This window comes from Cynoglossus semilaevis, chromosome 13 (assembly GCF_000523025.1).
Source record: "Cynoglossus semilaevis isolate Cse_v1.0 chromosome 13, Cse_v1.0, whole genome shotgun sequence".
NCBI lineage: Eukaryota > Metazoa > Chordata > Actinopteri > Pleuronectiformes > Cynoglossidae > Cynoglossus > Cynoglossus semilaevis.
In genome coordinates, this window is record NC_024319.1 from 12,167,282 (window position 1) to 12,194,869 (window position 27,588).

The 27,588-nt window shown below is 38.0% G+C and overlaps 3 protein-coding genes across 12 annotated transcripts in view; 2 read left to right on the forward strand and 1 right to left on the reverse strand.

The window, feature by feature from the left end:
- Positions 1-11,060: 11,060 nt before the first annotated feature.
- On the forward strand, positions 11,061-13,370 carry cmc1 (C-x(9)-C motif containing 1). 2 transcript variants are annotated; one of them, XM_008323677.3, is made up of 4 exons: positions 11,061-11,196; positions 11,571-11,663; positions 12,651-12,741; positions 12,917-13,370. In XM_008323677.3, exons 1-4 carry the CDS (start codon positions 11,178-11,180, stop codon positions 13,035-13,037), a joined length of 324 nt encoding a protein of 107 aa, XP_008321899.1. In that variant the 5' UTR covers positions 11,061-11,177; the 3' UTR covers positions 13,038-13,370. The 2 variants fall into 2 exon arrangements, with proteins under 2 accessions (XP_008321899.1, XP_016893300.1); XM_017037811.2 differs by having other exon boundaries at positions 11,574-11,663.
- Positions 13,371-14,181: 811 nt separating this feature from the next.
- Positions 14,182-21,975, reverse strand: azi2 (5-azacytidine induced 2). Its single transcript, XM_025061669.1, has 8 exons — positions 21,839-21,975; positions 20,215-20,468; positions 19,839-19,955; positions 19,615-19,714; positions 19,261-19,394; positions 18,950-19,014; positions 18,210-18,334; positions 14,182-16,871 (listed from the first exon to the last, which is right to left on the reverse strand). The coding sequence occupies exons 2-8, from the start codon at positions 20,431-20,433 to the stop codon at positions 16,456-16,458; spliced, it is 1,176 nt and encodes a 391-aa protein (XP_024917437.1). The 5' UTR covers positions 20,434-20,468; positions 21,839-21,975; the 3' UTR covers positions 14,182-16,455.
- Positions 21,829-27,588, forward strand: part of LOC103388619 (RNA-binding motif, single-stranded-interacting protein 3) — a 147,954-nt gene continuing 142,194 nt past the window's right edge. For 3 of the 9 annotated variants that reach the window (XR_003051522.1, XR_003051523.1, XR_003051524.1), the window contains exons 1-3: positions 22,019-22,150; positions 22,877-22,989; positions 23,379-23,473. Coding sequence is in view for 1 of the 9 variants with exons in the window: in XM_025061668.1 (XP_024917436.1) it covers positions 22,881-22,989; positions 23,379-23,473 (204 nt within the window). In the remaining 8 variants the exon portion in view is untranslated. Of the gene's footprint in view, positions 21,951-22,017; positions 22,151-22,876; positions 22,990-23,378; positions 23,474-27,588 lie in introns of those variants that run through there. The other 6 variants (XR_003051532.1, XR_003051531.1, XR_003051525.1 and 3 more) reach the window with 5 other exon arrangements.

Here is a 27,588-nt window from a genome sequence, read left to right on the forward strand (position 1 = left end):
TCCAAATAGCCCATCTTGTTTAAAAATGTTTTTATAAGCTTTGCCTTTAATACAGCAGACAGTTTGTATTGAAGAAGCCAGTATGTCTGAACAGACGTACGGCCAGGAAAATAAATCGACCAAGTGTTTTCTTTCTAATACACATTTCAGCCCTGTGTTCACAGGTCATTTAAGCTCTCATCTGGAAACTTATCAGGTCGTTTCTTTCTCACTGCCTTCCACTTCTCCAGTTCAAAGTCAGACCACTTTCAGACTCTAATTGACCCTGAATGGCTGTTGATGGCGCACCTTTTAGACCCCTCTGTAGTCCAGACACTGCTCAGCTGCAGCTGCCGTGCCTGGAGCTGATTTAGCATGATAAAGACAGTGAGAAGATTAGAGAAGCAGGTCGACACCTCTGAAATAAACACACTGCACATCAAACATGACAAATCAACTGATAGGGTAAACTGTTTGAACAGCAAACAGTCTAAAGCTAATACACTTCTGCTGATGAACTGACTGAGTGGTTTGGTTATTGTAGGACTCATGACCTTGAGACCAGTGCTAAAAAACAGAATTTACATGCCTTTAATATCATAAAAAAAATTTCTGACAAACACATGAGCACATTTTTGTTCCACATAGCAGAACAGCTCGATGCTATGACATAACCATAAGTTTGCTACACTACTGCACTTTTATCAACTGGTCATTTACTGCTTGAATGATTCTAGGGGCCCATGATCACAAGGGGTCCAGAGGACCCCCAATATAATTATAATAATACTGACATAAAGTAATATACAATAAGTTGAATGGGAATGATAGTCACAAATATTATCAAAATGCATAGTTTTATGTAAAATGGCATCAAAAAGTTTTGAAGAATTATCTTTAGGAGGTGAAAGTTATCGTAGCCTGCTCAAAGACATGGGTTTTATTACTATAGAAAATGTGTGGAGTCAACTAAAAACAATTGTCACAAATATATTGTCATGTCTGAAGACTGAATGAACTTTGAGGAAAATTGTTTTGAGATTCTGGTTGAAGCACTTGGTATACCTTTAAAACATTTAAAAATGAGTGCTAGGAAACAGACTCTGGCTGTTGTGCGTTTCCACTGGGCAGCAGACGTGGCCGTCCTCGCCCTTCCCCTGACTGTGGCTGCTTTTTGACACATCTAAAGGGCTGTGTCTGACATCTTGCCATCCTACCAGTCACCTCTCCTGCAGTGCTAGTACCAGGCAGGAAAAAGCTGGTGACCTGGCCATCGACGCCGTGCCCTAGGCCACTGGTGCCCTGCTGTTAGCAGAAGGTCTGTTGGTCAAAGGCCGTGCCAGGAATTCTGCTCGCACACAGCTTGTGATGTCACGACAGACATTCTGTCAGAAATGGGTTCTGATTGGATCTGAAGGTTTGTCTTTGGTTCTTCCTGCAATATACCCCCCGCCCCACCCAATCAACCTACCCACATACAAACCCAATTAATTATCACTTTAATCACACATGGTATCAGCCTTTGGCCTTTGTAGCCCATAGGCTGCTTTTTATGCAGAAAAAAACCCAAAGATGCATTTTCCAAATCACATGACATGGTTTACATAAATATACTGCAGTTCATTATCACTGCATAAATAATGGACTTCATTTGTCACATGCTGTTATTGCTGGATCTAAGCTAGACTTGAACTTTTACATATACACACAACCATGTACACACAGTCAGCGATCTGTATCACAGATGACATATAGTCCATCTGTGTGTGTGTGTCATATAATGGGGTTGCAGTTGGGTTTTAAATAATATTTCGAACTTTTTACAGTCAGAGGTGAAGCCCTGGAGTGACCGCTCCCTCCATCTCCCTCCTGTGTTTACATTAATGGTTTGGTCCTACGTCCTGTTAAGAGCAGCAGCAGGAGCGGTCCGTCACATTTGGTGCCCAGCGTGGGGCAGTTGGTGAGCTGTCATGTTCCAGCTATCCCACGGTGCTACACTTCTGCCCCTCCGCTAAGATTTGGTGATTTCTCATTTGCATTTTCTAATGAGATCCTGATTGCATGACTTTATACTGGGAGACTATCTCTGTACAAACACTGGAGGAGGAGGCAGAGCTGTTTATTTAACGTCGACTAACGAGGTCGTCCCATTTAGATTTAGGTCTTTTTTTTTGTGGGGGGAGATCTGGATAAGAAAAGTTGCATTAACCTCGCTTTACAAACAAATAAAATGATCCAGTAACAGTAATTGGAATTGGTGTCATGCATTTAAGATTAACACAAGTGTCTGTGTTTCTCTAATTCATGTTTTAAAACGTGAAAAAAAGTAGTTTCATTAAAATTACAAACATATCCATAAAATGTAAATACAGGGAAAAACTAAAATAATGTTACTGAAGAAATATATATACGTTACTTTACCCTAATGGGAGTTAAATCCCATTATTAGAAAATAACTGTAAAGAATGTTGTGAATATTTCATAAGAGCGACTGAAACAACAGTTCTAGGGATTTATTTAAATTCATTTTAATATAGAATGGATGTACTATTTTCTATATGAATTTAGAAAGAATGTTTTTTTTCCATTGATACAATTATTTAATTTAGTTTTGGTTTGGATTAGACCGATATATAAGTATATAAGTCGTTATGTCTAAATAGTTTGTCCCCTGTAAAAATATGCTGTTGTCTGAGAAGTGTTGGTCCAAGTCTTTATACTATAGGGCTTCAACACAGTGTGTAAAGTCCTACAGTTGACATTTGATAAAAACAATAAATTGCTTTTAAACCCTTAAACAAGACAAGTATTTACTCTAAAAGAATATAAAAGTGAAATATTTCTCATTTACTCTGCTCTTAATGTTTTTTAGATCAAGGCACACAGTTTCACAGATGATCTGAAGTGTCTGCCCTCGTCAGCTCAGGCTCATAACAGCTTCACACTGAAGATTCATCTTCCCCGAATTCTCCTCAGCCAAGAGCCATGACTCCCAAGATGACTTCTCTGACAGGAAGTCGTAGAAGTCCAAGGCCAAAGCCAATTAAGTCCTGTTTGGAGCACTCTCTCATTATCACCCAATCTGTACTGTTAAGAATTCCTGCCCACCAATCTGCCAGTGTCAACAGCCCCACCCCCCCCCCCCTCCCAAAAACAACAACACAAATCAATCCCAGGTCACAGTCATGAGATGAAACCGAGTTGAACTTCAGACAGTGATGCCTTTGAATTTAAATGACAAAAAGTTACGTTAAGTGATAGAAATGTACTCGTCTGGTAGGAAGTTCTGGTTCCTTACCTTCCTTACCAACTTGACTAAACCAGGCCACAAATATTTAGTATCCAAGCCATCTGTACTGCGTCTTTTTATATCCTTTGGAATAGTTTGATTTATCCAAGTAAAAAATCCCATAGTCACTCAGATACTGTACACAGTATTATGGTCATCAGCATGTCTTGCTTTTCTTAATTGTAATTTCTAAAAAACATAAAAATCTAAAAGAATAAAGCAAATAGGATACGCTACAGACTATATATATATATATATGCACACACATATATGTTTATATATGTGTATATACTGTATACATATTTATTTGTATACATGTATATATACACACAGAGTAAATACAAATTTCTAAATACGGTAAATACATTTCACTATACCATCATTCTGATTGCCTAATGTTATTTATAGATTTTTACATTTATTATTTCCAAAAAATACGTTTAATTTAAGATTTAAAACTGCTACAGATATATTAGTAAAAGGTAACATTTTCAAGTAAATCCATCAACTTTCTAACCACTATACTTTAAATATAATTTAAACATTTTGAATATTGAATTATTTAGTATAAAACATTTTCTTTACATTGTAAATTTATCTAAGAAAATAAATATCAAACATGTATTAATTTATGTGATTAAAATTGATCCACATTCAGTATTGTGCTGGTTGAACTCCAAGAACCATTTCCTTGTTTATCTGTTTTCAGAGAATATCTGCTGGTCCAGTGAGGTGGAAAGAATATTTTCTGCCTTACGTCCCGTCTCTGAGCAAACAGGAGTCTGTGCATGTTTTTCTGATGAGGGGAATCTGCTGACTGTGGTATCACATTATGATTAACAATTTAACTATGATTCCATTCCCTCCCTCTTGTTATTCAATAGAACAAGAATGAAACACCGGCGACGGCGTGTAAGCTTCATTAGATTCATTGATTGATTTATTGTCTTCCATGGTTGTAATCACTTCCCCCAGAGGTAATTTGTGAGCTCTTTATGGTTCAGAGGTATAAGCCCGCGGGTTAATTAATCTGCTTTATTTGGAAGTTTGAAAGTAGAAATGATCCCAAGAATCTATAACTGTTCGCAAGATTAGAATTTTGTTTTTCATCATCAAAAAAGAAGATATTAAACACACACACATATACAGTTTGTATGTAATCAAAATGTTGTGAATGTTTGTTTAAAGTTGGGATGCATCGATTACTTTGTAAGTATTGCTGTTTGTTTACTTTGTTCACTGGACAGCAGAGGGCGGTGCTTTCTACTGCAATGTGCTTTTGGTGTAAAAGCTCTGCTCACTTTCAGTTCATTTCTGTTAACTAGGCAGAAAGATTCATTCTTATTATTCTTTATTTAAAAATATATATATTTGTGTAAGTATCAGCACTGTTACTAGTCATTAGTGAGTATAGAAACAGTTATTCATGGACTTGTTGGACAATGTCTGTCTTTGGAAAACAAAGACACATCAATGTATTTTTTTCTTTCTAGATAAAGGGTCATGTTCATTATAATACTGAAGATTTTAATTTACAGTGAATGTCGTAGTAATGTGTTTGGAATCTGATTTGCCAGAAAAAAATGTGAGCTAATTCAATCAAAATCAACTCTACATAACTACACACAAAAATAAAATATACAATATTTTTAACGCAATGTGTTGTCATTATATTTTATTAAAATTATGATCAGAATTTGACAGTTCATCTGAACTGATTCTTCTAAAGAAACAGAGGTCAAGTTGTGACCCAGTGATTTCATGACCCATTTTCTAAGCTCTCTAAAATATTAATACTTAAACTAAAGAAAAGAACTGGCGACCCAGATTCACACATGGCTATTTTTATTTTCTGACCCAAATTTTACCCCTTGACCAGATTTCAGTCACACTGTACACCTGCTCTTCACTTGCCCACGACTCTCAGTGCTGTGTGGCCTTTGTCACCTTTTAAATTAAGCTTTAATTGGCTTTTTGATGGTATATGAATAGGAACAGCTTGTTATGGGTTAAGTGCATCTTGATCAGAGCTTTAATCCAGTCATTAGCAGAGAAACCTGAGGTGTTGAGAGCAGTGAGGAGAGGTTGATAATTGAGAAGCTGCCTCTTCACTCCCTGTGCTGTGTGTGTGTGTGTGTGTGTGTGTGTTACGTACAGCGTATGTACGTGCATTGTTGTTTGTATGTTGTCGTTTTAAACATTTAAGTGAATAGAAACTGGAAGGAGGATCTCGTTAATAGCTCCCCGCGTCACATGTTGTTCACCTCTGACAGTAGACGCAGCTGCTGCTGATGCAAATGACTGGGATTAAAATTCAAAGACCGGAGGAAGAGGACTCAGTTCACCCACTGTGCACCGAGGGCACGTTTTCTGTATTTGTTTTCTGATGAAAATACATACGGTAAAAATAGATTGTTATTGTCTACGAGACACAACGACTCTGAAGCCTTCTCATCTCTCCCTGTTGCTCAGCTGTCAAATTCTCACTGAGTTTTTCTCACTGTATATTTTAGCACCTATCCCCTGAGCCAGGCCTGTGTTCTTCTGTACCCCCACTCATGTACCCTGACTATCACACACACACATACACTCACCTACACGCACAGTTTATATTAAATAAACATGCTCTATATGGGTTTCTCTAGTTTGTATTATCCCTTTACATAGTGTATTTTTCACTGATTTTATTGTGAGTTAACACACAGCTACTGGTCCTTTGCATTGTGATTTATCACAGAGTTAACACACAGCTACTGGTCCTTTGAGAGATCTGACTATTTTTTTTGCAAACTTTTAGCAAGCTTCTGCTTGAGTGTTAAAACCCTGACGGCAGCCCAGTTGCTTTTTTCTACATATGTGTATTTGCTCTATAGATTGAAGCAGGATGACTAGGAACAATGTAATCAGATTTTCCCCAACTTTTTGAACGTACTGTGACAGATGTGGAGTGAACGCACAGATTTTTTCATATTTTTGTTTTTTACAACATTTTTTTGGCCTTGATGTAAAAAGTCTTAACAAAGGTCCTAAGTAATTAGAATAGTTTTCTTTTTTCTCACTCAGCATTTCTGATGCTCGTCTCTGCCGCTGCTAACTGGCCGAACAACACAATACAACCAAAGGTAAAAGCTGAATTCATTTCAGTTGTCACTCATTTATTAAGTCAGGTTAATTTTATTAGTAACATGTTTGTCTCAATGGACTTAAGACGGTTTTAAGATTAGAAGTAAAATTAAAATAAGATGATGTTTGATTCTTTTCTATCTACACACAGTATGTTATTCTGTTTCATGTTAGACACCACAGAGGTTTGACTACTTGAGGTTTTAGGGTGAAAATGTTTACTGAGTGTGTGTGACTTCACGTGCTGCGTGTGCACAAGTTAAGACGGATGCACACCTCATAATGCTGCACTCCGAGGACATTCAACACTGTCTTCCTGCTTTTAAAAGTCACAAATGGGATTTTGCCCACCACACACATACACACACACACACACTCTCACCGATGCACACACATCATTACTTCTGAAACCTCATAAAAACTTCTTTTTATCAGGAAAAAAAAAACATATTGATCTTGTGCTTTGCCTTTTGATAGGGTTCCTTTTTCTTCAGTCATAATGGAATTCTCCCCTGGCTTTTCTTCAGCCTATTCTTCATTTGGAGTAATTACAGATGAAAAGGTAAAAGATGTTTTTTTTTCTCCTTTCCTTTCTTTCATCTGTTCGGCTCTTCCCTGTGTGCATTCAGAGGAGCTCTAACCACTGCATTCCTATTAGAGACACGTCTGAAAGGCTCTCCGCAGGTGTCCTCTGACCATCTACCATGGCTGCTTTTTGTTGGCGTTACAGTAACGAGCCGGGCGGCCAAAGATGGGAGGTTTTCAACAGGTACAAACTTTTCCTTTTAGATAATTAACCACATAACCTGGGTAGGGACGGACGTTCAAAAAACCCAGAGAGAATCATATTCCGTGGAAAGGGACAGAGAAAAGCAGAGAAAAAAAAAACTTGATCAAAAGACAAGATGTTCTCTCTCGGTTGTTTTGTACTGGTGGACTCCATATCCAACTTCTATTCAAATAGTGAGGTCCTCATCTTCCTCACTATCCTCTTCATCTTCACATCAAGATGGACCATGTAATGAGGGAAAACTCTGGTCATTGTGGTGCGGTCAAAGGTTTGCTGCTCTAATGAAAGGAGGAAACACAAGAAGGGGCTGCATGCTCCTCCTCGTTCCCGTTTGCCTTGCAGCGAAACCCCCAGGATGCCTCCTGAAGAAGGCCTCCTCCACCCGCCCGCCGTCTCATCTCTTGTTAGAGGGGGGCATAAAGCTAAGGTAGAGGGGAAAAGTAATTTTCTTCTCCTGTCTACCCATTCTTTTGGTGGGCTTTTTCCACTTTTTGGATGTGTACTTTGATAAAGCTTATAATTACCTTGGTGAGAGCCCCTCAAGTGAGAACCAATGGAGTCTTTGTAGCCTTCTCTCTTCAGCCTCTCCTGTTTCTGAAAGAAGTTCTATTAACATTTGGTTGTTTTTTTTTTTCTTTCATTTTTAGGAAAGGGGCAAAAGCCAGATGGGACTGTGAAAAAAAATCTGTAAGAGCTTAATTTTATTTTCAAATCCACCATTCGTATTTTAGAATGAGACTTAAATTCCAAATTTTGCCTGATATTAATGAACATGTTAACCATTCTGTATGACTCACTGTTAGATGTTTTTTTAAGAAAAGTACATCACAGTCATGTCAGACCTCCAGAGCATCATCAACAGCTCGATGACTGTGTCACTGACTAATCAGGCACAACAACAACAACAACCACAACATTCTAACCTATGTCTATCAAAACAATGTCCTTCACTCACCCACCCCTGGGTTTATCCCCGTGACCCCAACCCCAGCTCGTTTGGGTGATTACTCCTAATGTAATTTTAATTAAAAACTGTGGTGTCAAAGGGTTTAGCCTGCCTGAGAAGCGGCTGCAGATTGCGGCACAGTGGCAGACCCCTTCACTTGCTTGAGAGGAAATACATTGTGACATTGCTCAGGTGGTGCCAACACTACCACAGCCAGGTTAAACAAAAGGGGTCTCTGCCCCTCTTTGACTTTCATTATGTATACAATGCAAATGTGATTAAAAAAATGTTGCACTGATTGTTACAATGGATACTGGGATTACAGAAGGGAATTACTAAAAAAGTTATTTTACAATAAATTTTGTAAAATTTGTGGACAACATTGAACATGATCTTCATCTTTTGTAAAATTTGTGGACAACATTGAAAATGATTATGTATTTATTCCACAACCTGTTATTTTACATCAAAGTCTTTTGAATCTAATGAACATATCACTGTGTAAAATGAGCAGTTAAATTTAAAAAAAAAAATCAAAAAAGGTGTGACTCAAATCACACTCGCCGTTTGCCACAATTGCCACTTCAAAATGGTATGGGGCCTGACCTGAGGAGGGCGCCCACAGCAGGACTCAACAGCAGAGGTCTGCCTGTAGGTTTGTAATCCCCTCACCCGAGCCGTTGGATTATCTGCTCTCCATCGACCCTGAAGAGGCTTCCTGGGGCTGAGGTTTAAACACTCTCTAAAGTCTCACCTCCACACTCCATCTGCCAGCCAATGTCGTGGAAGTGAAAGACAAGAAAACAGATCTTTTTTTCTCTGGGGCTCTGTGTGTTGAAATGAAAAAAGTCAACTGACATTTGGATTAGGTTAAAACTTCCATCTCCAGGAATATCTGTGGCATAAAAAAGACCAGCCTGTCATCGTTCTTAAATATCAAGGCGGTTCAGTGGGGAAAAAGTCTTGTCTCACAATTTAGTTAAATGTAGATGTGACAGCTCCTAACACCCTGTACTCTGGGTGGTCCTGCTGTATGAAACTTCATTATGTATGAAGCTTCATTCCAAGACCTTGGTGGATGAAACTTTTTTATTCAGTCTTGATACACTGACCAGTTACCAGTTTTGGTCCTCCTTACTGATGAGCCAGAATGCTGATCTCCAAAGTATGGCTGACTTTCATGGGTGGCTTTTAGGTATTTATTTTTTTTATGTTCGGTTAAACAAGAAATATACTGAAAACAAGTAAATAAATACTTGGTGCTGTATATACCTGTAATCTGTATGTGATCATATTAATTTTGTTTGTAAATTTAAAAAATGTATTTCTATTTCTTATGCTTAAGTACATTTATCTTCCTTTTTTAAAATGTTCTTGCAGGAGCAACTGCAATTTACCCCAGGGGTTCAATAAGGTGTTCCTGATTCTGATTTTCTGTGGATCATTTTCTTTACCTGTGTTTACCTTACTTCTCTCTGTGCACCTGTTGCAGTGTGATTGAAAAGATTTTCTCAGTCACATTTGAAATGCACACACATGTGAAGAACTGAAATCAATAAGTGCTTTTTTAGAGACTCACACGTACAAGAGGTGTTGGTGTCAATGACCCTTTAACATTCTCTGACAGGGGCCTTGACTTGGGGCCAATTGGTGGACAGATGGACAGTTGGAAGAGCTGCTAGTTGGCCTGGGCAGTGAGGCATGTAGTAAGAGGGTTTAACTTTGCTAACCTCCTTCTGCCAGGTTCATGGGGCCCTGCTGCTCGGGTAATATTGGCTCCATGATGGGTGTCCCTGCCCCTGCCATATTAACCAGCATGATACTAGGAGCAGTGCTCACCTTTAACAACAGAGATACAGCGGAAAATGACAGAGAGTCAAACAGGCAAATATTTATTCTGCAGCATAAAAAAACACAAGATTTCATAAAACTGAAGTTTTTTATATGTATTTCCACGGCGTTATCCTCTCTTTCCTTTTTAATTCTCATTTGAATAGAAATATATATTTAACAATTATTTAATTTGAATATTTTGGTCATATGGCAGACATCCCTTTGGTAATTAAAAATGGAGAATAATAAAATGTATGTGGTATAAAGTGTAAAAGTAGTATGCAGATAAAGTGCTTTGTTAAAAACATCATATTTATTCCTCTCTTACACCTCATATTCATGTGACCTTTGCTTGGCCCTTATATTTATTTGGCGTGTGCTGCAGTTTGGAGAGCAGATCTGCTGTTATTAAAACGGTGCAGATGTCCACATGAAAGCAGGAGGTATGTTGTCTGGTGTGTGTGTGTGTGTGTGTGTGTGTGTGTGCTTAGACAACACGGATATGTCATATATGTGTGTGTCCATCTACTTTTATAATGTGTATGTAGAGTTAAATACATGTTAAAAGTGATATTGTTTTGACTGAGATCAAGGGCTCAAAGTTCTATACATGGTGACGGAACATAGTAAATGTAGAACGATGCTCCATAGTTGAACAAATCAAATGACCAAAAACAAATCATGCCTCTTGACCAGTTAATGATGAGATGTAAATAATGCAAATATGAATATATGATGAGAATGTATACATTTACACATTTGATTGATATTCAATTTATTAATTGATTTAATATTTAATTACACAAATACTGTAGCTAACTAGATAGCTTATAAACAAACAAATACTAACAAAATACAGAAAGTCCAATTGCAGAAAACCATCCACTCAGTTCAATTTAATTGTTAAACAGAAGTATTGAGACATGCAATGTAATAAATATGTTATGATTTTTGTTGTTACTTTTTAAAGAGAAGTCTAAAAAAGTACAACGAATTTAAAATCAGACGCCTTTTTAAAAATCGTTTTGTCACAGATGCAGATGGTATTTCTTTAAATCTGAAAAAAATTAGAAAATGAAACGCACGTATTTCCACAGGACTCTGGGACTTGTAGTTTTGTTTCAGTGACGTCAGCGGAAGTACTGTGGGTTTACGTGAGTTAGCTGCGGCAGGTCACATTGGTCTAAGGTAGTAAATGTTTGACAACAGTCGCCGCTATGGAAGCAGCTAATGCAGGTAGTAAACTTATCAATGTTTTAAAAAGATATTTGCCAGTTAGAAACATTAAACTATTCCGTTCTGTTCTTTTGTGCGAATGTGTTTAAACAGTTTTAATAACCGTGTATCCAGAAAATAATGCTAATGTTAAATTGTTGTGCGCACTTGAGCTAATCGCTTAGCTAAAATAAAGGTGTCACACTAACAAAAGCATAATCACCGTCGTATATTTAAGCCCGAATTAATTTGTCTTTTTACCATTATATGTGTAATGCAGACAGGTCCAATGCAGTATTACTGGGTTCAATGTGTATGTCGCATGTGTAATGTCAATTCGTAATGATGTACAGTGTGTTGTTAGGACATTAGACTACTGTTGTCTTCTTTCTCAGAAGAAATCAAACTCAGACACGTGGAAACAGATGTCCTGATTCCTAAGATGATGAGAGAGAAAGCAAAGGAGCGTTGTGCTGAGAAAGTCGTAGGTAAAAACATCACATTTTTTATTCTTCCTTCTATTGTTTATACTAATTTCAACAAACTTACATGTTGTAACGATGTTTTCTACAACACATATATGTTGGATTATGCTGTCAGGTCTCTAGGGATGAATAGTAATGTCTGTTTCTTTGGACAATTGTTTCCGTTTTTTAAAGAAAACAAATGTTTCTTTAATTTTTAAAGCAGTATAAAAACCAGTATATCACCTTTTTTATTCAAATGTGTCATTGACCCAGTCTCACAGAATGTCTTTAGTGTTGCTGTGATCAGGGAGGGATCCTTCTGCCGCCCCCATTAGTACCACGGGACAAGGATAAGGTGTCACTTGATTAGATTAGTCCCACTGTTGTGCTTCTCTAAATTGGTTCTCCGGTTGTTTTTTCCCCCCACATCTGCATCCTAATGAAAGTGTCTGTGTGATAACCATACTAATGATACACACACTGATAACGGTAATTATGATTTCCCTTTTTTTTGTGTGGAGGGGACACCGGAGGACAGTGGTTTTAATTAAAGCCTTGTGCAAGAACTTGCTAACAAGGTGACGACTCAGCCTTCAGCACCTTGTTTACAATGAGGGTCTTCCACATGTAGTCTGTATTACACTATCAATGTGCCTGAATCAGAAAGGGATTATATGTCTTAGTGTTTGTAGGCTTTTTAATTGTGTGTGTTTTTGGTAGGCAGATTATTTTATATTTGAATAATAAACACGTGTACTACTTGAAGGAAGCAAAAGCCTTAGGGCAATTTTCCTTGGTCTGATTTTTGTGCTCATGATGCACTAGAAACTTTATTCAGTAGATAGATCTGGACTGCAGGCAGGTCAGTTAAGTTTTGTAATTGTGCAGAATGAGACTGGAGATTATCCTGCTGAGAAGTACTCGGAGTTGAGAGAGAAAATATGAGAGACTTCTTTTTTTGTCTTTGTCTTTTGGTCATTTCTCCATCTTTTCCCTGCTTCACTGCAGCTTTCAGCCACTGCTGTAAAGAATCTGGTTTCTTAATGGTACTGAAATGCAGAGAGGAGAATTCTGCACTGAAGGAATGCATGACACAGTAGTGAGTATTTTTTCTTACTACAGCACAAACTAAATTGAACCAATTTCTTTGTTCATCTTTACATTACTCTTCGGTCTATGTAGTCATACAGTCTATGTAGTCATAAAGTCATACAGTCTCCAACATGGCTTCACAAAACCTGAAGTGAGCCACTGTCACTTTCCCCCTCCCTCAGCTACAAGGACCCTGCCTTCTACGAGGAGTGTAAGCAAGAGTACATTCAAGAAAAACTGCAATATGAAAGAACAGGAATTCCCTCAAAGAACAGAAAACAAAAACTCCCAGCCAGTATGTGATCAGCATCATGACATCCAACACCTTTTCTTATTTGTCAATAATGAAGTCCAACATCCAGTACCAAGAACAAAAAGTTGATGTTAAATAATATTCCAAATATTACTTTTTGTACAGAAAAATATGATTTCATTGTGGCCTTTATGGTCACAGAGCATTTCAATTGCAGTTTTTTTAACATGCAACATGAAAACTGTCTGATTCTTTACCTTTGATCCTCATCATCGTTTCTTTTTTTAACTGGTTTCCATTTAAGAACTTTATGACCAAGCGATGAGTGTTAAAATATGACTTTGTAAATATTCTGTGAAAATAAAAGGACAAATTATACAAGTGCTTAAAGTGTCATTTATGAGTATGTTTTGCGATATATATGCTTGTGTCATTTTGCTAAGACCCAAAATGAAATGAATTGCAATACAAGTGATATTCAGAAGGGGGCAGTAATGCAATAACATCTACATTTAAACTGCAAAAGAAAAAGGTTTGTGGCACATGTTGAAGTCATGGAGGCTTGAAGTCATTTCTGTCAGTAATGGCTAATTCTGCTGTTTTCCTGGGAAAAGGTAAGAAAATCCTACATATGGTATTTTATTGAGTGTATAATATGAGCTGTGTTTTGTATGTTAGGAGTATTGGTGTAGTTTTATAGAGCTGTTAGCTACTTGCTAGCTATGAAATCAATGGAAAGCAATTGGCAAGTATTTTACTTTTGACAAATGTTTAGTTTTTGTTTAATGTAAATAAAGCATCTTAGATTGTGGTGTTAAAATACAGTTGACAAAGCAGTTATAATTGGTAGCTTAATATTTTTTGCTACAAGTTTTGCTACAAATACATGATCATTTGTAGCAAACAGGCTTTAAGACAGCAATGTCTAGAACCAACAGAAAGTCATCCATTTTCTAATTTTTTGTGGATTTGTTTTTAACTCTTTAGTACTGAAACTTTTGTGAAAGGATTTTTTAATGGGAGTATCGTACCGGTATTAATACTACAGTTGGTGCATTTGGTGTACTGCATATATGTTTTTTTTAGATTTTAGAAATTAGATTAAATAAAACTATTTGGGAATTCCCTCAGGGAAATAAAAAAATAAAACATGTCATTTATTTTAATGTATAGTACATGTAAAGAAACACAGGCTTCCACTTCCTGGTCATTTGTTTAATTGATCATATTTACAAACAGTCTGGAGTGCAGTAAATCTAAAATATAATTGGTATCTACTGTACATTGCATTTTGGTTTGCAAATCGTTTACAGAAGTATGAAACTACTGCTGTAAAAGAACATTTCTTAAAAATTAATTTATAAAAAAAAAAAAGGACCACAGTTGTCATGAACCACAACGACAAATATGGAAATGATTGGATCATTTTTCAACGACTACATACCCTTTGTGCTCTGTGCACCTACTTGTCAAGTCACAGCTCACAATTCTTAAGGTTAATACAAGTATTTTGTTGCCACCACAGCCGACAGCTCTTATACAGATTAGACATTTTAGGGGTGAAGGGAAGAGGGAGAAAGGATAATCTGGTTTTTGGTTTGCAGACAGGGTTTGGCAGAATACTGAAGCCCACCATTTACATTTATACAGATATGCACATTCTTCAGGTTGTATAGCTTGTGTTACACTCGAAATATAAAACTTTTTAAAATCCTTCATTTATACTTTACCAAAAAAGAAAACCAAAGACAAGCCTTCTTAGGTCATACTGTCCAACAAATGTGTGTTGGTTCAACACCAGTACAGTACAGCGTTTAGATACATTTCCTACTGTTTATAATCTCCACAGAGCAAATCAAGTTTTTAGAATACAGTGAAACGTATGGATTTTGTTCCAGGAATCCTCCAACTAAACAAACAACAAATAAAAAAATCCCCAACAACATAGCCTTACATATACATGTCCCTATTACATTAAGATGAGCAAAGAGACAAAGACAGTAGTTTAGAAAGCAACACATGATAAAAAGATAAGTTTACAGGTGCTTGTAAAAATTTCTGAGACAATACTACACCTTTGGAGAGAAATGTCAGTTTTTCAACAGGTGGTTCTGTTGTTCGAAGTACTTTACTATTACTGCTAGTATGGAAAAAAAAGAAGATAGAAGACATGATGGTTTGCTCTAACAGAGACCAAGTTGTCATAATTGTCCAAGTGCTTGTAAATACAGACGGGTTGTGATAAACTGTTGGACTGTATGATGTCCATTTACATGCTCAAAATATCATTACCAACCCTATGCAACATTAATTGGTTCCTACAAAACATCAATGTGTCCATTAAGTTTTGCGGCTCAGCTGCTACGGCTTTGATGGACAGATTTCTAATAGAAGTCTCCTATCCTCCCTTAGCTGACGATTGGACAACAGACCAAACTTTTATCGACCTCTCCTAATGTGAGCGAGGTAGATGGGAGGTATATGACTGGGTGTTCACTACTTTGATACTTTAAACATGCTTTAAACATGCATGGCTGTATTGCGTTGTGTTTGTAATAATATTTTGAGCATCCTCAGAGGTGAGAAGCAAGGTCAGAAATTCAGCAGCTCTGAACTAGACTGACTGAACCACTAGACTGTTTGCAGTCCACTTGGACCTGTTAAGAATGTCTTAGTCTACAGTAGGTTGGACCAAATGTTCACCTTTGTTATTTTCTATGTAAAACTCTCTGTGTGATAAATAGCAAAAACTATTTAGGGACATTGCTCAATTTCTGCAAAGCCCTCCTAATTTAACTTGACTCCGGTGGGTCATGGGTTGATCAATGTACAAGGACTGGTGTAACCTCCATTGAGAGAACAAGAATTTATTTGGTAGTTATTCAAAAAAGAAAAAATCTTGTATATATTACAGCTCACTCTTTGCATCCACAGCTGAGAGTCCCCCCAGATCAAGCCCTCACTTGTAGACACTTTCTTTGCATCCATGGCGTGTGTATGGGTGTTTTTTTAAACTTTACAGTTAAATGTAAAATGTCAGTGGAGTGAATGTTTCACAAAATCTAGCATGTAAAGTTTGACCACACTATATGGAGAGAAAAGGCCCTTTAAAGCCCTGTGGGGTTCATTGTGAGGAGCAGCAGGTCAGAGGTTCCTTCTCACTGATCTGTCTGAGTGTGTGTATGTGTGTGCATAGATGCACTGAAGTCAAACTGCTCACGTGTTTTCAAAAGACAGAAGATCTACTAATTCTGTCAGATACGTTCACCACAGCGTGGATTGGTGGAAGCAGACTCCTCACATTAAGAAAAGGCTTCTCTTATTCAGCCACAACCAGCAGGTCCCGTCCAGCTCAGCTGGAAGGAGTGGTCTAATCAACTTAAGGCAGGTCAGGTGGTAGCTGTGTGGCAGGAGTCCATCCTTAGTCACACTATTCAAAAATCATCTATCGTCCCGTCAGTGTTCCTCTCAAAAGGGCTTGGCCCATTCAGCATTGGGGGGGCTCCTTGGACTGTAGTTGCCCATTAAAGACGATGAGGTGGAGGCATTAGAGTGTCCCTCCCAGAATATGGCATCACTGGGCTTGGGGGGACTGGGAAAGGACCTCGAGCTGTCGTCTAAAGAGGCCTGGTTTAAGGGGGGCGGGGGCAGGACGACAGAGTGGGCTTCATCCGAGCAGCTCTCTGAGGGCCAAGGCCCGTTGTACCAGCAGTCCTCCTTCAGGCTATCGGGCAACAGGGTGCCTGACGGGCCACCAACAGGGGGGCAGGGGCGTCCAGAACACGAGGGAAGTGGGGGGGCGCTAGGGGGGCGAGGCATTGTGGGCTGAAACACTGGCTGGTTGTTTTTTTCCACGTCATCCAGACATTGGATTGGAACTGTTGCTGAAGAGAGAGAAACAAAGCAAAGTTGGTAAAGAAGAGAGTGAGGGTAAGTAAACAGTGGGAATAGACATGTTAGTTCATTTATAGACTTTAGTAGTTCTTATTGGAGATTAACGGTTCACAAACATTGTGAGTTACTTGGTCAAACAGGAAGTGTCTGGTGTTGCACTAGATCATAGTAAAGTGTGTCTGTAGCTAATTGTTGAACTATTCTGTGCAGATCTGTGCTGCTGTATTTTAATGTTGTTCATACTGGTGGTACTTGGAGAGAAACATTGTCGACAGTGTTAGTTACGCATTTTACTTGTATTAACTTGTATTTGTCAGTGGGGGCAGTGTTCTTCATATTAAATGTTTCTCCAAAGAATTCCTAAACTAACAACATCATCAGGCTATATGAAATTAAATGATGACAATTATAGACACTGTTATATCATATAACCTTAGCAGATAATTATTTGTAAAATTCTATACCATCAATGGCCATTGATGGAAAACTCCCCCCAAAATCAACTGGTGAGAATTTTAAGATCAGATTAAATTTTCTTTATTTTTCTTTGTATATTTGATCACATTCACCAGTAGCAAATTGTCATTAAAAGTGAATTAATGATGAATTGACCATCATTGTACTGTATAACACTCAGTTATTATCAGTGTGAGGGAGTAACATATTTAAATAAATTATTGTACAAATATTAGAATACAAATGCACAATATAACTGAACCTCATTTTCTTTCCTTGCTTTTCATTTAGTTTTCCCATCTTTCTCATCAAAATGACAGGATTACCCTCTTATTCAGTAAAATAAATAGGCTGTGATTTATTTTCCTGCCATATTTCCTTCTAATTTTCACCTCCAGGTTTCCTTCTCTGATGCTCTTAGAGAAACGACAACAGCTGTTATTTCTTTTATGGAGAGAGTATATATCAGCACTGAGGGAGGGAAACTGGCAAAACAGACACGTCCTTATAAAAATTGTGTCTTCTCAGCTGTGGAGCACCCCTTCAGTAAAGAAAGGCAGAAGTAAGGCATTCTGATAGAGACAATGACTTTTAATTTTGTCTTGATGTGCATTTCTGAGTGATTTCAACAACCCCCCCCCCCAAAAAAAGAATAATTGGAATTATCTCACAGCATGTGAAGAGTAACCTGTGAAAATTTTGCACTGTGGGCATAAAGGAGGGTGCGGGTTCTCCCCACGCTGTTTTATCTGAGGAGGTGTGAAATGTCAGCAGGGGGCAGCACCCAGCAGATGATCACAAACACAGACATAGAAATGAGACTGTGGATATTTGCATACAAACAGCAACCTAAAATATTATATATTCCTCACCTTGTCTCGTTTCGTTGATCAGCGGCTTCAGTTTCCTGATCAGACCACTTTGGTGCTTCAGGCCCGAGCAGAGTCGACTGAACTCACGGTGCAGAGCTTGGCACGTCTGCTGCATGTTCTTCTCACTGCGGATCAGGGCAATGCTTGTGTTTATTAACTGTTTCTGGTATAGCATATATATAGCATATGAGAGCTATATTGTAAATATGCAGAAAATACTTTTTAAGCAATGATCCAGTTGTAGTCAATTTTTAGGGCTGACAAAAGCAATAAATTGCTTGCATTCATTAATTAATTTGTGAAATTATTCAGATTAAATTATAAATCTTATAGTGAATAGCCAAAAAGATGTTCACTGTATCACTCATCAATGATGTAACACACAAACAGTTTCTTTTGCACACACTGCAGGAAAAACTGCTGGTCAGACGCCCGGCGTGGGTCAGACATGAATTCCCAAGTGCAGGGCAAAGAGTAAGTCTACGCCTGACAAGCTGACTGACACCATATCTAAAAAAAAATTAATGATTTATTTTACAGCTGTACTCAAACAGAAGACGCAACATTAGTTTTATATTCGCATGTTATGAAGCAACAGCACACTCCAGTGGCCAAATAGGGCAAATGCACGCCACAGCGACAGCAAACTATTCGGTAACACGAGCTATATTACTATTAGCTTGTTTTTTATTGTACTTTTTACTTTTATTTTCAGTGCACAGGTGTAGTTAACATTTTACCTTGCATTGTACTTTGTGTCACAGGTCAGGTCCAAGTCTGGTCCATTTAGACCCTGGGGCTCCTCCTAACATCGGGAAATACACAGTACAAAAGATACAATACGTTTACTTTTAAATATATATATATATATATATATATATATAAAAGTATAGAAAATACGTGTTGTTTTTTTCTTATACCAATGTTGCAGTTAATTCATCGATAATCAAGAAGGCCAATTTGGAAACCCATAATCCCCAGTCTAATGTGTTGTAATGTCCTGAATTATTATTATTATTATTATTCTCCCTTTTCCCTCCAGTGTTCTTACCCCACTCTTTTCCAGCAGTCTGTTGTTCTCCAGTGTCACCTTCTCCAGCTCTTCCTGCAATTTGTGGATCTTCAGCTCAGTGCTGACTCTGTCCACCTGCCAGTAGTCCTGTGGGCTGTTCAAGCTCTTCATGACTGACCACAAGACAAAAAATAAATAAAAAAATGATTTTCACTCAAATGGTCACTTAAAAGCTGTGGGCCGAATGTAGCGGTTCAACTTTTTACTTCTTATACACTAGAAATGAAACAATTTTAGACAATTTGTCAGGGCTCCAATTATTTATTTATTTTTTAGAATGGTGTGCAGCTGTTAAAAACCAAATCAGTGCGTCCATGTGTTTTCCACCTGTACCTTGGCTGGTTTCCATTTCTGTCTTCAGCTGCAGCAGCTCTAACTCTTTGGCCTGAAGCTGCTCTGTCAGCAGCTTCTCACTCTCACTCTTCTCCTTTTTCTGCAAGAGAACATGAGCAGGTAGTGATAAATAAGAAAACATTTTTATATTCCTTTTTATTTGTTCTTTTTTGATGTTTCTAACAAATGTAACAATCGGGACAAGTAGTAAATGGTAAACCCACCAGTTTGTTGAGCTCCATCTGCAGGTCTTCCTTCTCTATGTAGATTCCTCTGTAAGCACTGAAGGCTTTGTTCACATACTGGGGACCTTCTGAAGGAGGGGCATCAGGCCTGAAGAGCTACAGGGGTGAGATAACAGAAACACACTCTAAAAACACTAACATTAGTCAGTGTGTCTATTGATTCTTTGTGTGTTCTTATTTGGACACAATTTTACAAAAGAAAAAAATATGTTTTTCAACTCTTCAAATCTTTCTGCAGCTTCAGTTTTAAATTTTTTTTTTACTCCTGTCTTAATTTTAATAGTGTCTTTTACTGTTCTGAACTAACACTTTAACAAAACTTCCTGGTGGCTTCCTGGTTCATCTGCATCAGTACCTTATCCTCTAGCTGCTTCACCCTCTTCCGTAGTAACGTGTTCTCCCGCTCAGTGTCCCTGAGCCTTTTCTTGATGTCCTCGTAGGCCGTGACCAGGGCGAAGTGGGAGGCCACAGACTCGTCGCCTGCACACACAGACACGGGGCTCTCACTGGTGGTGGTAAAGGCCGTCTCGTGTTTGAGAATGCAGATGTCATCGTCCACTGCCAGAGGCTCCATGCTTGCACTGGCCTACTGTGTAGCAGCTAGATGCCCTGGAGGAAAGAGGATAGGTTCAATTTTCAGAGAGATAGTAATATTATGTTTTTATGTGTTTGATTACATTTTGAATCCTTCTTGTAAATTGTGCATTTATTTCACGTCATCTGTAATCATTGTTTTGTTTTATTGAACCACGATTCTGAGAGCCAAAAGTTGCTCTGTGTGCATAGTTTCTGCATCTCATGCTGTAAAACAACCAGTTATGCACCAAATTACCAAAAGAGTTTGGTTTTAACAACTCTTTGTGCAGATTAGCAAAACCTTTGCAGTCAACAAGACAAGTCTAAATCTCAGATAATGCAGATGACCCTCATTGTATGAAGTTGACTAATTCCCCACTAAAACGGTTTAGTAAATGTCTCTACTAGTGTGAGAAAAACATTTACATTTTGAATACCAGATATAAAGGAGTGCAAATTAGTAGATGTGAATACCTATATTAAGGGTTAGGTTTCTTACATTGGTCATGTCAGGGGGGGAAAAATTCAAATTTGGAGTTGTATGTATTAAACACTGCTATTTAAAGGAGAAAATGTCGAGTTGAAGTAGATAGATGTACTTTATTGATCCCAGGCTGGGAAATGCAAGAACTATACAAAAACCTCACGGCTTTTATCAATAATATTATCATTACTGACAAATCTGATCGTCCTATACCGTTTTCGTCGTACACACACCGGGGTAAAACTGTCTGGCTATGGTTACTGGTGATGTCAGCAATGATGCAGCAAACAGTGGAGCCGCGTCTTTGACTGCGATGGCCCAAAGTTTCAACACTGATGGCTGGCACTGATTAATAAGAGTTCCAGCAGGACAGTTGACAGTTTGTGAGTCGCAACTAGGACAATGACCAACACAAAACTACCTTGACTTTCACTCATGACAATTTAGAACAGAGACTCGGTTAAGTGCTTAAAACGAAACTAAACCGACTGCATAATTATAAACGGAAAACTCCTACATTTACCCCGACATTTTGAAAACGAATTTTAAACGTGATAACAACGACATCTAATTAAGCAAATGACTTCCTGTATCACAAAGTGTAACAACAAAGCGCTACACTCGGAATGTAAACAACCGACTCGTTCATATAACAAGCTCTGGGTGGTGGTGTTAGCTTCCGGGAGCTAACAAGGGTGCCGCTTATGCAGCATTTTTAAAAATTAAAAAACGAAAAGCAATTAAAACACCACAAAACTAACACACGAACATTTGTACAAAACAAAACAGGTAATCGCAACAACCGATTAGTGAGGATGATAAGTGTTAGCTAGCGCCTACTAGCCATCGTCTTCTGCCTATTCATGGCTAAGGTGAAGCTAAAGCAGTCGATTCTTTTTCACTTTTGACATCCACTGACCTTGTTCGATGGTGTCCTCAGTCGGGGGTCTGCTGGCCACACAGTGTGCTCATTTATCCTCAATAAAAGAAAACAAAAAGGATTGATACTCGCACTGTGCCAGAACTGACAGGTGAGCAAACAAAAACTTCCGGGAGTCGCTTGACTGCTAGAGTATTTTCAGAATAAAAGCTCTTTGTCATTTGACCGTCCATGGACATAGCAGCTACCGGTCTGTAACAGCATGACCGGTAGTCGTTACAGGTGGATTTGATTAAACAGCGAGGAAGAAGGTTGCTGACTTTAATGGTTCCTGTTCATTCTGTGTACAAGGTATCAAAGACGATTTCTCGTGGCGTTTTCTTGTCAACTATATGTATTCGAGGCCTGTCAATGCTTTATTTGCTTTTCGTTCTTAATAATTTTTGCTCCTTTATTCTTGTAGTTGCGGCATTACCGTTGAAACGTCTGAACGCGAGCAGCAGTTACAAATATCCAGTTAAAAAAACGACAAAGCACAGCAACATCAAATATAATTAGAATACACATCTTTACAAACAATAAGTACTATAAAATATGTATTAATTTCTTTTTATTTTAAAATCAGAAAGACCAAAACCTACCGTACCATGGTGTCGAGGCGTTTAGCGTAACGCTTGTAATACAAAGAGCTTTAAAATGTTGACCATTTTTACGAAGGACCAGCGTGCAAATGGTGGCAAAAGTTACCATGGCATACCGCTATCTATTTTATCATTTCAGTCATTCGTAGTACCCAAAATTGAAGTGAAAAGAAAAAAAAAATCTATTTCAAAAGACATTGAAATGATTATGAATGGAATTAGGGCTGTATTTGGGTAACGGTAAGGATTAAGATTAGCCATAAAGTGGGCTAATATCTTATTGTTCCAATTGTAACTGTAGTTACATGGCAGGTGATGATTATTTTCATATGTAGAGGGGGAAAAAAGCCAACAATAATGTGTATGTTCACAGGAAAGAGTACGTTGTTTTACCCTGAACCATATTAACTATATATCTTTTTGTTTTATCAAACAGGGTCATGCCTAAGAAAAACAAAAACCAGACATTGGCTGTGCAAGAATGCCAAAACAGGAACAACAAAGCAGACCAAGACTTACCTGAAATCGACATTTCTGAGACTCATCAATGTCAGTTCAATATGTCTCTTTGTATGAAATACTTTAAGTGATTCTTTAAGTAGTCCCAAACATTTGAAAACAATTTCTCCTTAATAAGCATGTTCTAGCTACATGTTTTATTGATTAAATGATTACATAATTAGATGGTGAAAATATATTTCACCTGGATAAGAAACATATGTTACTTTTTTAAGGAATTTTTTTTGCAGTCCTGTGAATCTTTAACCACACATTTGACCAAAGAAGCACTTCACTTCATCTATTTTTCAAAAGGCCCGTAAGAGTTCTCCTGTCTCAGTGACTGCAACGTTTAAATTCATGCAGAAAATATGTTCACCTTATTTTTCTCACAAGTTCCAGATATCAACATTTTGTATCCATTTTTACTTTTTCTGTAGTGTTATCAGATGCCCAACTTCTGCTCTGCAACATGGAGGCGCTGCTGATCTCACTCACAGTAACACATCGATCCAAACAGAGACCACCTAGAATGGTATGTACACCAATAAAGCAGCCAATCGGTAGAAAAGCACTGAAGCATTTGTGGGCTATCAAAAATAAAAGTTAGCTAGAAAATGTTTATATAATTAGTATTGGGTAAAGAACAACTGTAAATAGCCAAATCTGCAGGAAAACAGCTTTTGGCAAAACATTTCTACACACAATTATGAACCCAAACCCTGTCGATGTACAGCTAAAAGTTAGCTGAACACTTTTATTGAATTAATTTAATCACTAACTGATCTAAACCTGTGCCTTTCATTGTAGTACTCTTTAATAATCTCTGTATGTTTAGAACATTCTTAATTTGTCTCTTTCGTTGTGTAGTGAACATGTACTTCAGTAGTTTTTTATTGTTGTTGTTGCTTCAGATGTTTTACTATAAAAACAAAACAATTTGTCACTGTTACATACACTTGGCTGAAGGGCCTGTTGTTGTGACAGATCCAGCGTCAGTGTGAGGCCAACATCGTGGAGGATGGAGATGTCTTGGTTATAGAGGGCTTCAGGTTTGAGAGTGCAGGGAGCAGGGAGGAGCTGAGGAAGAGTGGTGTGATGTGAATGAGTGACATCTGAACCTCGGGGGTTCATGACACAAGGTCAAGTGTTGAAATGACTGACAGGGGTAACAATGGCAGATGGCGAGTCAACAAACAACTTGGGGGAGGAGGGATAAATAAAGCTCAATGACATGTGTCACAGTGACAGCACTGTATGAGACCATGTTTCAAAAAATGAAGGTCAGTTTGATATAAATCTCAAGTTTGAATGTTCACAGTCGTACGTTGCCAGCACAGCGTGGCTCTGTTTGATTACTGAAAACAACGTGAATGGCTATAAAATGGTCAGATTTTGTAGATGGCAGTAAAGTGAAGTAAATGGATGAGTTGCTCACAGGCCTTTGGTTCAATCGCTGCCTGTTTTATTACATTTAACCACTACCCCTTCAATGATAGTGGAGTGGTGCACGACTTCAATGTCCTGCAGTTTACATTCAGACACTGTGCTGGGTTAAACAGGGACAGGGCTTTCTCTTTGATTACAGAGCTGTTAAACTACTCAGTGTCCTTCCACTTCGTACCTGACCGTATATCATCGAGCTCCCTTAAAGCACTTCTGCTGCTCTGATTGTACTAAAAGTTTCACAGTTCCCAAATGCTTTTTTACTGCATTTGGCTTAAGAAATGTTGAATAAATTATGATGGCAGTGCTATACATGTATCTGTGGTCCATAAGAAATCTGAAAGTCTCATGATTGAATCACTTTGATTTAAGACCTGTAGAGTTGATAAATAAACCGACTGCATCAGTGGCAGTACTATCCTTTGGCCTTAAATATGTTGCCATTTTAAAACCATATTTGACCACTGGCTGCTTCAACTGTTGCACATTGTGTGTGTCGACCCTTTGACTTTTGTCATTTTGTACTTTTTCATTATTTCAGTACTTTTTTAGACTTTACTAACAAAAACATTCTGTGTTCTAAGTGACAAACAGACGTAATGTATGCAAACGAGGCTGTTATTATGCATGTGTGAGTTCAGTTCTAAAATGTAACGCTTGTTCGAAACACTCAGGATATTTGCCTGTGTAAGCTCTATGACATGTTACACAAGTATTTGGTCACTTGAAAAATCAAATTACATTTAGGCAAATAAGGCTTAAAACTGTAGCCTTTGAACAGAGGCGATGACACCGAGTAACATTTGAAAAACTATAGGAAGAAATCCCTCTTATCCCAGTAACTAGGTCAGCTAGATAATTAACCAATGGTTCAACTTCATATTATGGGTTATATAAATGGAATGCCTGCGTTTTGTAAGATATATCATGCACTGGTCAGATGGAACAAAACTGGGATGTTTGGTCGTTAAAAGTTGATGTTGTTAATGTTTTGTCGAGGAGAGCAGATATATTTAACCCAAAGAACACCATCCCCACAGTGGAACAGTTATTGTTCACCTTGATGCAGTAATAAAGAGAGAAAATAACAAGAAAAAAACCCAAGCAATCAGCAACAAAAGCAATAGACCATAGAGTTATTAAAATGCCTTTAAAAAGCCAAGAATTTAATGTCATTAAAAATCTAAAATGATCTAAACACCTGACCGTCAAATCTTAAAGAGCTTAAAAGAAGAAAAAGAAAAATATTGTTACTAAGAACTAGTACATGTATGTTCGAAAACACTGATATATTTTTCTACTGTAAAAAAGGAATCTTTAAAAATATAGATTTTCTGTTAACTCACTGGTGAGGCCAAGTCAAATTAAACATGTTAATAAAGCATTTAGCACCTGCTGAATTAGTCATGACACAAGTTGCAGGTTGATTGTCATATTTTTGTCCTAAACAGCCACATGAATTATTTATGTTACAGCTCATGTAATTAGATGGTGATGGAAAAAAAAAACACACAGGAGGGAACTGCAACCGTTCCTGCTCTTTGGAAATTATTAATCAGTGACTCTGCTCTTAATCAAGTTTGACACTTTTTGGGAGTTGCACTCCTCACACTAAGAGCGTTGCAGCAGACACAGACTGACGCGGCTGTACTTTTCCAGTCAGTGACTGCAGCTGTGGTTTGTTTGAATCATCATCTCACGTCTGTTTCTAATACAAGCGTACGTTGTTAATGAATGTGGTCATGAAGCAGACACTCAGGATAGAAACAGACGCGTGCAGTTGCAAGTTTCTACCACTGGGTGATGCTGTTTTTCCGTTCTTTGCGACTTTGTCCCTGCTAATAGACATCACACGGATTCTAACAGATGACAATTAGAAATTTAAAGGCACAAGAGATGAGTCGACGCGAGGGGGTGAGGCGGGCGTTTGGACTAGAACACAACTCGTCATTTATGACCTTGTAAAAAGCTGCAGTTAAAACATTATGGAATAAGTGGAGAACACAGACGGTATAGTATAATCCTCTTTGTTTCTTGGCAAAAGGAGAACATATTCACCTATAATTAATCACCAGAGAGGCATGTGTGGACTGTGGGGTCACAGAAGATCGTGTGTGACCCCTCTCTCTGCAAAACAACAGCCCATCATTTTCCACTGCACTGCTGCAGTTAAAGTTGAGATCAATGGTGCCAGTGGTACAGTCATACATCACAGTGCTGTCAATTTAACTACACTTATACCTACAATCAGCATGATCCCAGCACCTGTCTGTCTTTCTAAAAACCACCCTATAGAAGTTCTACAATAATGATTTTCTAGCCAGGATGATGACATACTCTTTACTCTAAAAGTCTTAAATATATATATTGATTTACTTAAGAGCACTGTTATAGGATTCTGAGCAGGGTTATTTTTTATAGAGTGCCTCTGAAGTACAGTCCTCTAGCGGCTCACTAATTTGTTAAATACACGAAAACAACCGTGCCATATAATCAGGAAGTGGCCTTCTAGAGCCAGGCCAGAGGTGAGTGGTGTTCAAGGCTCTCCTGCCGTACAGGAGAGGGTCGTCCCTGTGGACTGAAAGAGCAGAGATGCAGCAGGGCATCCAAGGCCCTTCCTTTGTTTTTGCTGAGCCAATTAGAGAAAGAGAGAGATGGGGGTTTGCTGGGTAGAAAGAACAATGGTTTGTTTACCATGTGTTTAATTCCCTTGGTTTGTGTACAGTACAAAGTGGCACCAAAATAGCGAAAAAAAGAGAAGGAATTAGCATTTGTTTTCCTCATTTGTTTGTAAAATGTAATTTAATCTCAATCGCAGTCACATCATAAAGTGAATTTCCATTTATATACACAAAAAATCAGTGCAGTTTTTCAAAATATTGAAATTAAAATCTTTTTTTTTAGCTTTTCCACATTTGACTTTCCCAAAATATAATCTTTCAGCGCAGAAACAAAAAATAATCCAGATGTACAACATTGATGCATTGGTCCTCCATATATTGTTTTAAATTTGTATTTATAACACCTACTAAATCATAGGTGACTGCTACAGCATTAATGAGAGACCTGTTGGTGCTAAAACTCAGTGTAAATTTAGTGTAAACGTGTATACTGGAGACTTGACAAGCAGGTTGAGAATGGCCGTCGATGGAATGTGACATTGACCTGGCAGTTGTAGTGGGAGAAGTGTGTGTGTGTGTGTGT

What these genes read in the sequence shown, in the direction of transcription:
- azi2 (XM_025061669.1), bottom strand. Translation starts at nt 20,433, where the DNA reads ATGGAGCCTCTGGCAGTGGACGATGACATCTGCATTCTCAAACACGAG. An exon ending in TGAAGCAGCTAGAGGATAAG is followed by an intron (nt 19,956 to 20,214) that starts GTACTGATGCAG and finishes TCACCCCTGTAG; the next exon opens with CTCTTCAGGCCTGATGCCCC. An exon ending in AGAAATGGAAACCAGCCAAG is followed by an intron (nt 19,395 to 19,614) that starts GTACAGGTGGAA and finishes TCTTGTGGTCAG; the next exon opens with TCATGAAGAGCTTGAACAGC.
- cmc1 (XM_008323677.3), top strand. An exon ending in TTGTGCTGAGAAAGTCGTAG is followed by an intron (nt 11,664 to 12,650) that starts GTAAAAACATCA and finishes GCTTCACTGCAG; the next exon opens with CTTTCAGCCACTGCTGTAAA. An exon ending in AAGGAATGCATGACACAGTA is followed by an intron (nt 12,742 to 12,916) that starts GTGAGTATTTTT and finishes CCCCTCCCTCAG; the next exon opens with CTACAAGGACCCTGCCTTCT.